At 46.1% G+C, this 14215-nt stretch overlaps 1 protein-coding gene across 4 annotated transcripts in view; it reads left to right on the top strand.

The window, feature by feature from the left end:
* RTN1 (reticulon 1) overlaps positions 1-14215 on the top strand; it is a 325732-nt gene that overhangs the window by 245180 nt on the left and 66337 nt on the right. For all 4 annotated transcript variants that reach the window (XM_053673284.1, XM_053673283.1, XM_037132432.2 and 1 more), the window contains one exon: positions 5363-6103. In XM_053673284.1, coding sequence (XP_053529259.1) covers positions 5363-6103 — 741 coding nt within the window. The remainder of the gene's footprint in view (positions 1-5362; positions 6104-14215) is intronic.

Raw genomic sequence — 14215 nt, 5'->3', positions numbered from 1 at the left:
GTGTGTATCTCCCATCCCATGTGCATCTCCATTCCATGTGCATCTCCATCCCATGTGCATCTCCATCCCATGTACATCTTTATTCCATGTGCATCTCCATTCCATGTGCATCTCCATCCCATGTGCATCTCCATCCCATGTGCATCTCCATTCCATGTACATCTTTATTCCATGTGCATCTCCATTCCATGTGCATCTCCATCCCATGTGCATCTCCGTCCCATGTGCATCTCTATTCCATGTGCATCTCCATTCCACATGCATTTCCATCCCTTGTACATCTCCATCCCACATGCGTCTCTATCTTGTGTGTATCTCCCATCCCATGTGCATCTCCATTCCATGTGCATCTCCATCCCATGTGCATCTCCATCCCATGTGCATCTCCATCCCATGTGCATCTCCATTCCATGTACATCTTTATTCCATGTGTATCTCTATTCCATGTGCATCTCCATCCCATGTGCATCTCCATCCCATGTACATCTTTATTCCATGTGTATCTCTATTCCATGTGCATCTCCATTCCATGTGTATCTCCATCCCATGTGCATCTCCATCCTATGTGCATCTCCATCCCATGTACATCTTTATTCCATGTGTATCTCTATTCCATGTGCATCTCCATCCCATGTGCATCTCCATTCCATGTGTATCTCCATCCCATGTGCATCTCCATCCTATGTGCATCTCCATCCCATGTACATCTTTATTCCATGTGTATCTCTATTCCATGTGCATCTCCATCCCATGTGCATCTCCGTCCCTTGTGCATCTTCATCCTGTGTGCATCTCCATTCCATGTGCATCTCCATTCCATGTGCATCTCCATTCCATGTGCATCTCCGTCCCTTGTGCATCTTCATCCTGTGTGCAAATACGCATGAGGCATCGGGATGAAGAGGACAGTTTGAGGGCTTCAAATCTTCCCCTGCCTCTAGTGACTGACATTCTGACCCTACCCAAAAGCGATCTACAAAACTTTCTGATTCATAGAAAGTGTGAATGAGCTTCCACCGAATTCTTAAAACAGATCCCAAACTGCAGGAGTAGGAGTGATTGCTCTAGATCCTGATGCTGTAGTAAGTCCAAGTGTTAAAACAGAGTGGACCTAATGGAAGTGCCTCCTGCCCTGTTTCCCTAAAGAGTTAGCATCACTTCCTCCCCTTCCCCAGCCTTGTCTTAGACTCATTCAACTATAAAGCTCCCAGGGTCTCAAAGATGCACTGCACCGAGTGTCTGGTTTTCAAATTTATTCAGTTATTCAACAAACACTTTCTACACACATTGTTTTGGTCAGTCACTCCGTGAAGTACTGGTGGTAACAGATTTTTACAAAACAAATACAAATCAGTCCCCACCCTGTAGTGGGCAACTGACCAGGAAAATAGTCAAACTTTAGTGTGATCTGTGTTCTGAGAGAGGGAAGCCCAGAGTGTGGAGGAGCATCAAAGTGCAGCAGCTCCCCAGGTGAGCTCAGAGACCTGAGTGACTCTTAAAGCAGCAGGAGGAAATAACACAGGTAAAGGGGAGGGATGGCCTTCCAAGGACAGAAGGTGTGAGGGTACAGTGAACTTATCATAAAATGTGAATTGAGATTTGATTGTGATGACAAATAAGGAAGCTGAGGCCTCAGGCGAATTAGATATGGCTTGTCCCAGTCTACAGCATGAGGTAGGGGCATAGCTGAGTCTCAGAGCCTCCCTGCACTCTTTCTGGCAATGCATCGCACAACCCCTCTGTTATTCCGGGACACTGTGAAGATGTAAGCTACATTATCAGCCGTGCTCTACAGAGCTCCAGGATCGCCTGGTGGTCAGTCCAGAGAACTTCAGCCAGTCTTTAGGAAGAGCGAACTACATCAGCATATAGAAGTCCACTTACATGGCACATGCCTTATGTAAAAATTACAGTTTACAAAGTTGATGAAGAAACTAAAAAAAAAAAAAAAAAACAAAGTTGATGAGAAAGACTCGATATAGGGTTCATTAATTATTATTAGGGTATTTCTATTTTTTAAATAGCCATGACCCATTGGGGTTCTGGAGCAACTCCAAGAGAAAACAAAGACAGATCTGACTCATATAACCTTGGAGTTTTATGATCTTGAGTTGCCCACTTCATGGCATGGAGTTAGGGCAACGGATTTTTCTGTAGTTGCTCCAAATCAACATTCTAAGCAAGGTTTATTCCAGAAGGAGTAAGTTCCTTGTCCAATTACTCAGCTCCTCTCTCCACCCATTCTCCACATCATAATACCTGAGTCATAAAATAACAAGTAAGAATAAAACTAGCAGAAGAGACAGAAGGAATCAGCTAGTCACCGGGGCCTTTCTCCTTACTCTTTCTATTTCAAAAGTTTAACCTAACCCCCTCCCAGCGTGTGCAACCCTGGCTCCATAGGACCCTCTGCCCATAGACACTGGAAGGTTTGGGCTTCATTACCTCTCTGGGGTCTTGGGTCACTCTGCTATTCCAGTGCCAACAGATAAGACAAACACCAAAAATTACATAAAACCGTACATACAAGCTGAGGGAAAGGAAAACATTCTAAACAATAGGAATTCTGTTTATCATCATTTGATAAATAAGGAAATCATCAGTTCTGGGGAACACTTCTAATTGTGTGAATTATGAATCAGGAGAAATTCTAGTTTAGAACAGTGTTAGCCACAGACCCTGAAGCTTAAGCAAGGAGTCCAGTCTATTTTCTTCAAGTCCAATAGATTATTACTTCATTTTGTAACTTCCTGCAACATACTTAACTGTTTTTATCTTGTTAAATAATATACCCTGGAGTACAGAGGTAAAAATTCTTACATACCAGGTATTGAAAATATCTTCTCAGCAAAGATCAGTTAAGAGAACAGGTGAAGCATTTTAGAGAAATGGTCATTGTCCTGATGCACCAGACCACTGACCCATCAGCACTGTGTGGCTTCTGTCACCAGCGCGCCACCTAGAACGTGTCAGGGCGGTCACGGGTGTTCTTTCAGGTGCTAGCCTCAGAACAGCCAATGATTGAATGATCATTATTAAGCCACCCAGCTTCCCTTAAAAAGAAAAAAGCAATAAAAAGTAAGTCAATTTTAATCTTAACTCTTTGAAAACCAGTGTTGCTATTTCCTTGCATTGGTGAGGTCTGTTGTTTTCCTACTCATTTTCAAAATTCGTTCTTTTTTTAAAAAATTTTTAATTAATTTTATTTAGTTATTTTTCAAGTACAGTTTTTTTTGTCTATTTCTCCCATCCCAGCCTCCCCCGCCCCTTGCTCCCACCTCCCTCCCATTTCCACCCCCCTTAGTTCTCATCCCTGCGTCATTCCTATTTGTTCCTCCAAATCCCTTCCCCTTAAAATTCGTTCTTTTATTAGAAAATACTTACCGCGTGACCTCTCTATGTCAGACGTCAGTGGGGCACCAGAGACATCGCAGACAAGATTTGTGAAGTCCTTGCCCTCATGGAGTTTACCTGCTAGTGAGAGGAGACAATTTAAAAAAACACATAAGTAAATAGTGTCATTTCATAAAGCGTGAGGGCTATAAAGAGCGACAGAGTGTTGGGTGTGAGGGGATCAGGGACGGCCTCTCTGAGGATGTGACATGTGATCTGAGATCCTGATGAGGAGAAGGACCCTCACAATTCGAAGAGAGGGGCTCAGGTATGATAGCAAATGCACAGGCCTAGGAATGTTGAAAAAGTAGGCGTTTGGTGAGTCCTGGCAGTTTAGATGGTCAGACAGAAGCTTCCAGTGTGAGAGACTTGGAAGAACGTGAGCCACAGGAGGGGAAGATATCCAAGCCGAGAGTTTCTTCCCGTCTCATCTATACAGCTCACTCTTCTGACATCCATGTTTCTGGGTGTGGAATTCCTGTTCATTTTGCTCACCCAGGTTCACCATTTCTGAGTGACCTCCAACACCCCATTTTTCTCACCCACCGCACGAGTCAGACCCTAAACCTGTGGTTTTTCTCCCTTCAGTATCTCTTGAATTGTCCTCTCTTTCTACCCTTATGGGTAGAAAGACTCATCGGGTTGTCATAACTCCTCCTCTCAGTGATTGCGGTATCCTCTTGATGGGTCAGAACCCCAGAGTGACCTGAGAGTTAGCAGTGAATTTAGGCAAGCGGAACAGAATCCAGATTGAAGAGGCACATTCATTCAGATTCAGCTAAATCCCCAAACCTCAGATGTTTAACATCAATACAGTTCTCACTTATACTGCAGTCTAATACAGGTCAGGCAGCTTTATTGAGATATAATCCACATAGCATACAATTCGTCTATTTACATTTTAATGGCTTTTAATGGAATATGTGTATCTATCACCACAACAAATTTTAGAGTACTTTCGTTACTCCCACCCCCTTAGCCATCATTCCCAAGCAGCTCTTGCTCACAGAATGGCCAGAGACCATAATCTAGGATATTCTGAAGTAAGGCCCTGCTGTATGGCAAGGGAAGACCACGGTTCTGAAAGCTGTTGTCATGGTGATCTCAGGTGGGCTCTGCAAAGGGACAGAAATATCAGCAAAATTGCCAGTCAGGTTTTCGGATCATCAGGCAAAAGGCAGGCGTTCACAGAGGGGGTGAGGGGTGACTCCCAGGTTCGTTCTGCTCCAGAGGAGTGGTGGGCTACCCCACTGGGGGCCGGTGGGGCTGTGCCCCACGGTGGTCTGCACAGTCGGCTTGGTGGAACGGGCACAGACTCTCTAATGTGGCTCCACCTAGTTACGCTTTCTGCTGAAAATGAGTAAAGTTATTGTTTCTGGTGGGAAATGGCAAGCTCAGAAGTCAAATTGCACACGGGGATCCAAATCAACTTCCTTTGTCTTATTAAATGAGGAAACATGAACAGTAGTGGGTAAGTAATAATGGATGATTTCCAGATTTGTTCATATTGGTGGGCCAAATCAGAGAGTTGTATCCACCAGATTATCCGATGAAATCTGTGACATTTGAAAACTTCCCTGGGAGAATACATTAGACATTAAAAACAATCATTTCTAGAGTATGGGCCATGTTGAAACAAACAAACAAACAAACAAACAAACAAAAAACTGAGGTGCCTCTGTTGCTAAAAAATTGCTGGGTCATTTTTTAAAGAGCTATATTAAGATAGATAGGTATGTAAAACACTATTAATTGGGCCATAACAGTAATTAGCCTTTTAGTTGAGGTGGCCTGTCTTTCCAGCCTAGCCCTGGAAACAAGACTATTTTTGTGCTAATCATATGTGTTTCTCAAGCAACGAGAAAACATCTCTCCTAATGGAACTTTGTTTTATTTCTTCTCTCTCTGTCCATCTGTCTGTCCATGTGTGTGCGCCTCTCCCGCTCGCCTTCGCTTTGTGGGACGACAGAACCATCTGCTGCAGAATCTCACGGGAAAAGCAGCATCTCAGAGGACGAGCTGATTGCTGCCATTAAAGAAGCAAAGGGGTTATCATACGAAACAGCCGAGAGCCCACGTCCGGCCAGCCAGATGGCCCACAGGCCCGAGGCCAAGGCCAAGTCTGGGCTGCCCACCATCCCCAGCCCCCTGGACCATGAGGCCAGCAGCGCAGAGTCGGGGGACTCGGAAATAGAGCTGGTGTCTGAGGACCCACTGGCCGCAGAGGATGCACTGACCTCTGGCTACGTGACCTTTGGCCATGTGGGCGGCCCGCCACCTTCACCGGCCTCACCTTCTATCCAGTACAGCATCCTGAGGGAGGAGCGTGAGGCTGAGCTGGATAGCGAGCTTATCATTGAGTCATGCGATGCGTCCTCAGCCTCGGAGGAGAGCCCCAAGCGGGAGCAGGACTCGCCCCGGCTGAAGCCAGGCGCCCTGGACGCCATCCGGGAGGAGCCGGGTTCCCGGGTCGGCGAGCATGCACCCAGCCAGAGAGGCCTGGATGAGCCAGGCCCCTTCCTTAAGTTCCCTTTGGCTGTCCCCAAAACTGGCCAGGAGCTGCCCTCTGGAGACCGAAACCCAGAGCTGGAGGAGTCCCCAGTGCAACAGAAACCTGCTGAAGCAGCAAGTTCCCAGGAGAGTCCCATGGCCACAAAGCTCCCTGGTCCTGACATTGTGCCCCCTCTGCTGTTTCTCAATAAGAAAAAAGGTAAAGTGACAACTTTCATAACTGAAGCAGCTTGTCTGCTTAGCGTGCTCTCTCTGGGCATTTAGGGGTATTCGGCATGGGGTTGGTTCAGGCTCAGCCCTGGAGTCATGTCCTGGTTGGTCAAACAGTTGAGCAGAGAACCAGTCCGAGGGGAGAGGGAGGGGGAGGGGAGAAGAGAATTCAGACGTCAGTGGCAGAACCACTCCCTCCGAGCAGCCAGCAGCGTGGCGCTGTGCTGGCAGAACCCACGCATCCTCAATGATGAGAGTCCTCCATAGTCTGTTGAGTGGAGCCAGTGTGCTCTTCCTTTCACTGCAGGGCTGAGTTTCCCCTTTGGGAAGGGATAGGTATGTGTGTGTACAACACACACACACACACACACACACACACCACCACCACCACCACCCCAATCCATCCATCCCAGGTTCGTACACAATTTCCCATCCCCTAAACAACAGGGAGTGACTGCAACCTTCCATTAGCACATGCAGTGTGCCAGCCAAGCTTTTCTTAAACAGGCCAGTGGGTCCCTGTCACCATTCTTTCACTTACTCGAAGAACAAGGGGGTCAGACCTTGGCAATGCTTTTGTGTCCCAGACAGGCAGGGAAGACCAAAGTTGGATTCAGAGTGTTTCTTGTCCTTAAGCAAGATCTAAGGTCACTAAATAATTTTTAAAACTCACTTATAACTTAGAATGATTTTAATTTGGCCTTTATATCTTCCCCTGAGAAATCTGGAAGTCTGCAAATGCAGGAAAAGTGGAATTCATTCTTTTATCTTCCAGACATTGTATGTGGAGAGCATTCTCCTTCCAAAATCACCCACAACATCTGATTGTGTGATAGAATTCAGGAGAGCAATCCAAGAGGCAAGTCAGTAAATTAGGCCCCGGACTGTCTAGGGAATGGGGTACATTGAGTGAAGGAGTGGACCTCTCCCCAGCTCCTGAGTGGACAACACCCAGGTAGAGCTTTGAAGCAAACCCTACAGCGCAGCATTTTTCAAGGTCCTCTCCCACGCATCTCCTCTACTTTTTGTTTCTTTAAAAGTATTCTGCCTTTCGGGGATAAATGATTTCGAGGGCGCACCTTCCTTCCTGTGTGTACACTAACTTCAGTGATGTCAGTAGCAGTTAAAGGGCTTCATGTAAGAATAGAGGGCAAAATCTTGCTTGTTAGAGGTTGGAAGCTAGCTTCTCAATTCTTTAAAATTAACACATGGGGATAGGGAAACCTGGAAAAACATAATAAAACAAACTCAGAGGAATGTGGTAAAACAACCAACTAGGCCCTGGCCGGGTAGGTCAGTGGGTTAGAGCATCATCCTGATGTGCCGAGGTTTTGGGTTCCACCCCCAGTCAGGGCACCTGCAAGAATCAACCAGTGTTTCTCTCTCTCTTTTTCTTTCTCTTCCGTCCATTCTCTCTCTAAAAAAATAAATTAAGAAAAATCACCCTGTTGCATGGTTGCTGGTGGCTTAGTCACATGGCATTGTATGGGGGCCCGTAATTGACTTCTGATTTCTCAAATATATCTGCCCTGTGAGTTTAAAGTGTATTTAGTGTGGATACGGAGGATGTTTGGTGACATATTTAACACAGGGAGTGTGTATTTGTTAGGTAGCTATTGAAATCAATTTGGACTCTGGCCGGTGTGGCTCAGGTGGTTGGAGCATCGTCCCCTAAGTGAAAAGTTATGACTTTGATTCCTGGTCAGGACACATACCTAGACTGCAGGTTCGGTCCCCAGTCCAGGTGCATACAGGAGGCAACCAGTCGATGTTTCTCTCTCGCATAAGTGTTTCTCTCTCTCCCTTCCTCTCTTTCTGTCTAAAAAGCAATGAAAAAAAAATGTCCTTGGGTAAGGATTAAAAAGTAAATTAAAAATATAATAATTTTTAAAAAACTAATTTGGATGCTCTTGCCACTACTCTGTGATGGGAAAGGACCCCGCAGTCTCCAGGGAGCCTTGCAGAACAGCATTAGCACGAAGAGCCTGCTGTCCCCTGCTGTCCCGAGGCAGTCGAGCTCGAGGTCATGTCACTGTACTGTAACAGGCATGTGTTTTCACCTTACCCCCCAACTAGTGTCCCTGAAATAGCCGCCACCTGCACAGTGCTGTTCAAACGTACTTATCCTCAAAATTAAATAAACCCAAAGGCTAATAAGGAGAAAATGGAATTGTGCAGACCCATTTCCCTTCCTAGTAAATTTGAGAGACAAGTATGACAGCTGGGTCTGATGGACTGACCAGATGTCCGATGAAGAGCTAAGGCGATGGGAGACCTCAGCGGTGATGTAAGGCTGCAGAGCAGCTCTCGCGGCCAGTTCTGGTGTCATTCTTATCCTATGCCAGGTGCCCATATGGCCTGAACCCTCTGCTGCCAAGTTTAGATGTTAGAGAGGAGAGAGTGGCAGTCTTTTCAAACGATTAAGGCATGCCGGGGTGAACCACCCCTGCTCCCTTCTGCACTGAGGTGTCCTTTGAAGTCCAGCCTCCCCCTGAACCTTACTGCTCAGTGCATTTCCTGTGAAGAGAGTCTAAAAGGCCGCTCAGGGCAGCCAAGCACTGGCGGTCCTGGGCGGGTGACTCGGCGCTGCCAACGTGCTGTTTGAGCTCTGAGGTTCCTTCTGGTCTCACCTGCATCTCAGCTGGTGAGAGGGTCAGTGCTGCCCAGCACCCCCCAGGCTGTTCTTAATCATTGGCAGCAGACGGAAGAATTTTATGCTCACGTCAAGCAGGACTCCTTTCAGCAGTGAGGTCAAGTTAGCTTCTGTGGTTTCCTGCTCTTTCTTGTTCAGCGAAGCTGCTAGCAATATAGATAGATGCATTCAAGTTCAGGTGTTCACAAGTACACTTGTTCCCGTGACTAGGAAGCTGTGCTGCTGATGCTGGATTAAGTTTTTAAAAGGTCCAGAATCTTTAGAATAAGGCTTGGCAAATATCCGATGGTATCATATCGTCTGCCATCAAGGAGCATCAGGCTTTGCTGCTGCTGTTGTACTGGAGACAAAATAATTCTTCCTGACTGTGCCCCCCTGAGCCCCTGCTGCCCCGCAGTTCTGTTCGTCCACCCTTCCAGGTGACACATATGAACATCAGACTCTGACAGCAGAGAGAAGTTTTCATTGCTGTAAGATTAGCCCTGTTAGGAACATCTGAGTGAAAAGCCAGCAAAAATTTCTCAGCAAGACACTGACATCCAAGGTATTACCTCCAGGATGGCTGTGTGGTTTTTACCAAGCCTATTTGACTGTGAATCTATTTTATTAGATCGTGCGGCAGGGTCTATCTTCTAGGGAACACTTTTGGGGAAATAGTGGTCTCTTCACACCCACTTCCATTTCCTGTATTCTGACTACCTTACAACTCGAAAGTATGGTGCTTAGACCAGGCGTGTGGGTACCACGTGGGAGCCAGTTAGAAATCTCAGGCTCCACTCAGACCTGCGGGTCAGAACCTGCATTTTAACCAAGATCCACAGACGGTTTCCGCATGCGCGTTAAAGCTTGAGAAGCCGTGTCTTAGACCGTGGCTCACACTCCTACCTGCCACTGTTCCGACGCAGGTCACCGTGACAACCTCCTTGCCCCCAAACAGCCTCTTTTGAGACTCATCCTTCTCGTTCTTGCTCATAATGTAATGTCATACTGTTGATCAGTTCTTAAAACACTAGTGAGAAAGTAATATGTTCATAATAATAAATTTAAGCTATACAAATGGTGCAAAATGAAAAGTTAAGGTTCCCCTACTGCACCTTCCTCCTGAGAGAGAACCCCAGACTTTTGTTTTGTTGTTGTTACTTTCGGACATTTTTTGGATATTTGAGAATATACAATTTTTTGTATTGTCCAAGTGATGTCATATTGAATAGATTGTGACTTCACTTAACAGTAAAATGGGAGACGGTTCCCATTCACGTGGACATTGTTCTCTTCTTCTCAGAACTTTTTCCTCCCTTGTTTCTCTGAGATTTCTTTTTTTCTGGTTTTCTTCTTACTCCCTCACCTCTTTCTCAGTCTCTTGCTTCCTCCCTTCCAGTCCCTCATTTACTTGCTCTCAACCACGTAGGTTTCCCGCCGCTGTGGTGGGTGTCGCACCTCCCAGGAGGCCCATTCGGAGAAGCCTTCTCTTCTGAGCTGCAAGCCCCTTTTCCCAGTGCCGCCATCCCAGGGGCCCCTCGGATTCAGCGGATTCAGCGTGCTGATGTTCTTTGTTAGAATCTTCTCCTTTCCTTCCCTTCCCCTCCCTTCCTGCCCTGAAAAGATACCATTCAGGCCTCGCTTTACTGTGAACATTCAAACCAGGTCTGGATCTGAGTTAAAGACACATCAGCCCGAGATGAAGGGAAAAGTACAACCCGATTATAAACACTTCATTGGAAGTCTTGCACTTTAGTGTTTGCTTATACAATTATCATCCGAGTGATCTGGAATGTTCTTAATATTTGAAAAATTATTATTAAAATAAAGGTACAAAATGTAAAAAATTTTCTTTGTTGAACTCACAAGAATGCACCCAGTGATCCATCCCAGTTGGAGGAATTAGTTTTAAGCCACTGGTCCTCAGAGTGAGGCCTGGGGACCAGGCTCCTCAGAATCTGCAGGAGTGCTGATTAGAAATGCGTGTTCCTGCTCAGTCTTGTCCCCAAATGACAGAATTAGAATGGGCCCAGGTGTAAACCTGCACTTTTAATAAGCACACCGAAGAGAATTTTGGTTATAAGCAGATGAGCTAAACAGCCAAGACGTGTAGTAAAAACAAAACAAAACACCTTGGTGAGCCTGCCCTAGGCATATGGCAGTTCTTCATTAGAAAGACTGAGACGGCCCTCAGCCCTTTCCATCTTCCTGGGGCCCTGGGACAGGCCTCTGTCCCTTCCCTCTGAGGACACCAGCTGCAGCACCTTGGGCTGCAGGGCTCCGTCCCTCAGGGCGGGGAAAAGCTTATCTCCTCCTTGGAGTGGTTTGCAGGAAGGCTGCCAGATGGAGGTCTTCTCAGACCGAGCGTCCATGACGTTTGTTATTGTTTTTCATTATTATGCCAGACATTGCTTCTGTTCTAAAATATTTGGGAGAAAAACAGAGTAAGTGTGACCACCATTTATTTTTCTTCTTGTAATTCTAAAACTGTCATGATACTCTAGTCCTCTATTTATTTGCTTCCATGACACTGAATTAATAAATCAGGCTGTAAAGATTCTTGGCAAGTTTCTTTCTTTCACGGTGCAGATGCAGAATCAGCCTGAGACTTATGCCCCTTCTGTTACAGCTGCTCCCCACCCTCACCCACTCCCAGTGCCAGCTTTCAGTGAGATGGGATGGTGACTGCCTGACAAAGTCCGGCTTCTGTGAGGGCGTGTGCCATGTGAGAAACGCTCAGGTGAAGACAGCGAGCCTTCCACCTTAGACTCTCCAAAGCGATTAAGCTGCATTTGTGAGACTCTGCCCAGGGACAGGAGGGACTCTTGTGGCCTAGGCATCCCGGAATGAGACCGCCAGTAGTCAGCTCATGTCGTTTTTTTCTTCTGAAGCAGTCACAGGAGTAGCATTTCCCCACACTGCATATTGATCTATGTTTTTAAAGTGGTGGCTTCAGGACACTGGGGAGGTTTCCTTTTCAACCTTCTCAAATCTTGGTGGCCCCAGCCTTTATTATTTCTAGGGGCGTATGTTCTTGTACTCACCTCCAGGGTGTGTGTGTAGATCCAACATGGTAATTGTATATTTAATAGATGTAATAATGTGCATCTAATATTTTGGTGCAACTCCTTTGGGACACAGGGCACCCTACCTTCCTAGTAAATTTTGCTTGAGCACAGAGTGGGGCATAGATTAGCTCCTAAAATGGATTCAAGTCAACCTTGACCTAGCCCGTAGAGATGGAATTCACAGATGGAAAACATTCTGATGCTTCTAAGGACTAATAACCCTATTTCGATAGTGATACCAATTTTCTATCCCTGCCCTTTATCTCTGAGATAAATCATTCTCACTTATCATGCAATCATGGGACTTGGAGGATAAAGTTCACACACTGTTCAGAGCCAAGACTGGCTCCAGGAGGTTCTCCACCCCTTTAAATACTGTCCTCACTTTCCTCTGAAGTCCAGATGGGGTACTCACAGTATGGTCTCTGAACTTCTGGATCTGTCTTGGCGACCCCACAAAACACTCCTGTAATACAGAATGACATGGGTTTTACCCACTGTTAGGCCGCAGTCCCAAAGCAGGACCATATCAGTTCATTCATTCATTTGTCCTTCGAGTCAACCAGTGTGGCCTGACACTAGCAATGTAAGTGGTGACTGAGGCAGACATAGTCACCCCTCACGGGGCTTGCATTGTAGGTGGGGGAGGGATTAAACTAAAAAGAAAATAAACAGTGACATGTGAGAGTACCTGGTGGGGGTGACAGATAAGAAGGGTGGTGAAGGAGGAAACTGATGAGTCAACCATGGCAAGAGATGATTTTTAAAAGTTCTGAGCAATAGAGAATGCAAAGTCCAGAGGTAGAGAAGTTCTCGGCTCATTCTAGAAATTGACAAAAAGTTCCGTGTAGCTAGAATGTCATAGGAAAATGGGAGAGTGGCAAGAAATGGGGTTGGAAGTTTGGCAGTGCCTTTTCACGCCCAGGCCAGAGTGCAGAGTTTGCTCTTTATCTCAGACATGGCAAGAAGCCACTGAAAGATGTTTAAACTAGGAAGTGACATGACCTGCTCTGCATTTCATGTTGGCTGCTGTTGGGAGACAGGATCGGAGGTGGATGAGTGCGGAAGCAGGAATATCCAGTAGGAAGCCGTTGCCATAGTGCAGGCCTGAGATGGCAGTGACTGGGAGAGGGCGGTAGTGATGGAGATGGACAGGCCTGGAAGGACTTGAGATACTCTTCGCAGGTTGACTCAGCAGGACTTACTGATGCATTGGGTCGGTTATGGAGGTGACTTTATCCCAACACCTCTCAAATTACATTTCAGTTTTCATCACAATAATGGTTACAAATATATGCAAACATATGTCAATGGGAAAAATACCCCAAACTTTAATGCTGTTTTGTTAGTTATTGAACCCCTTTCTTTGTACCTGCTATTAGAAAACCATCCATTTGGGTTATGATGGCTGTGGAATATTCTCTCGCAGTCTGATCTCTACACCTAGCATATTTCTGTGGCCAAACATCTGGAGATGTAATAGTCATTCATGTGTTTAGGTGACAGAGATGTTTGGATGGCTGTGGCTGGAGCTGGAATGAGGGTCAACTGTGGTCCTGGGGAAGGTTAAATAAGACACGTAGTGAAGTAGGTAGGGATCGCAGACAAGCAAGTTGGTTGTTCACATAGAGTTAGATCCAAGTTTGGCCAGGCCTAGTAACTCACAAAAGCTTCAGAAAGTCCACAATACAGTCCCAAATAGGAATCAAAATTACAGTAACAGGCAAAGGAAAGACAGTAGCCTGCCAGAGAGCAGAGGCTAAAGTCAGAGAAAAGGTCATTGGCAGAAAAGGCAGACACTCAAATTAGGATCTGAATGGGAAGAAGCATACTCCTAGGTCTGGTTACTTCCGCTCACCGATACAACTGACTGTGGTCTTTATCTGCGATCAGTCAGAGTCTCCGTAATGGTCTTTCTGGGTTTTCAGTGAGCTAGGCCTGAGAGGGTGCCCCTCTTCTGCCATGACTTTTCTGCCTTCTTCTAGAAATTGGGGACAGGTGATGAGGAGAGTGGATTTGGAGCTCGGTGGATCTGTCTGGTGTTTCTAGACTGTGTTTCTCCGAGTGTGGCTGGTGGATTGTTCACATCAGAAGCCATCGGTTAAAATACAGATTCCTAGGGTCCCCCCAGGATCTCCTAGGGTGGGGCTCAAGAATCTGCTTCACGAAATAGCTTCTAAGGAATCCTCAGTACATCAGAATTGGACAATGATTATTCTAGGGACTGTTTTGAGACTGGTGTTTCGAAGCCCTCAGGCTCATCTTTGACAGGTTTTGCTCTAGTCCCCAACTTTTCCCAGAGCCTGTACTCTCAGAATCCTGAGAGCTGGGTTTCTGTTTGGGCTCAGGTGTTGGTTCAGATGGTTCATGTGTGGGGTTACAGTGGAATTTATACTGTTAA

This window comes from Artibeus jamaicensis, unplaced genomic scaffold, assembly GCF_021234435.1.
Source record: "Artibeus jamaicensis isolate MK-2021 breed Jamaican fruit bat unplaced genomic scaffold, CSHL_Jam_final contig_851, whole genome shotgun sequence".
Classification (NCBI taxonomy): Eukaryota; Metazoa; Chordata; class Mammalia; order Chiroptera; family Phyllostomidae; genus Artibeus; species Artibeus jamaicensis.
The sequence above is the reverse complement of the archived record's forward strand: the minus strand, read 5'-3'. Positions and strand labels throughout refer to the sequence as shown.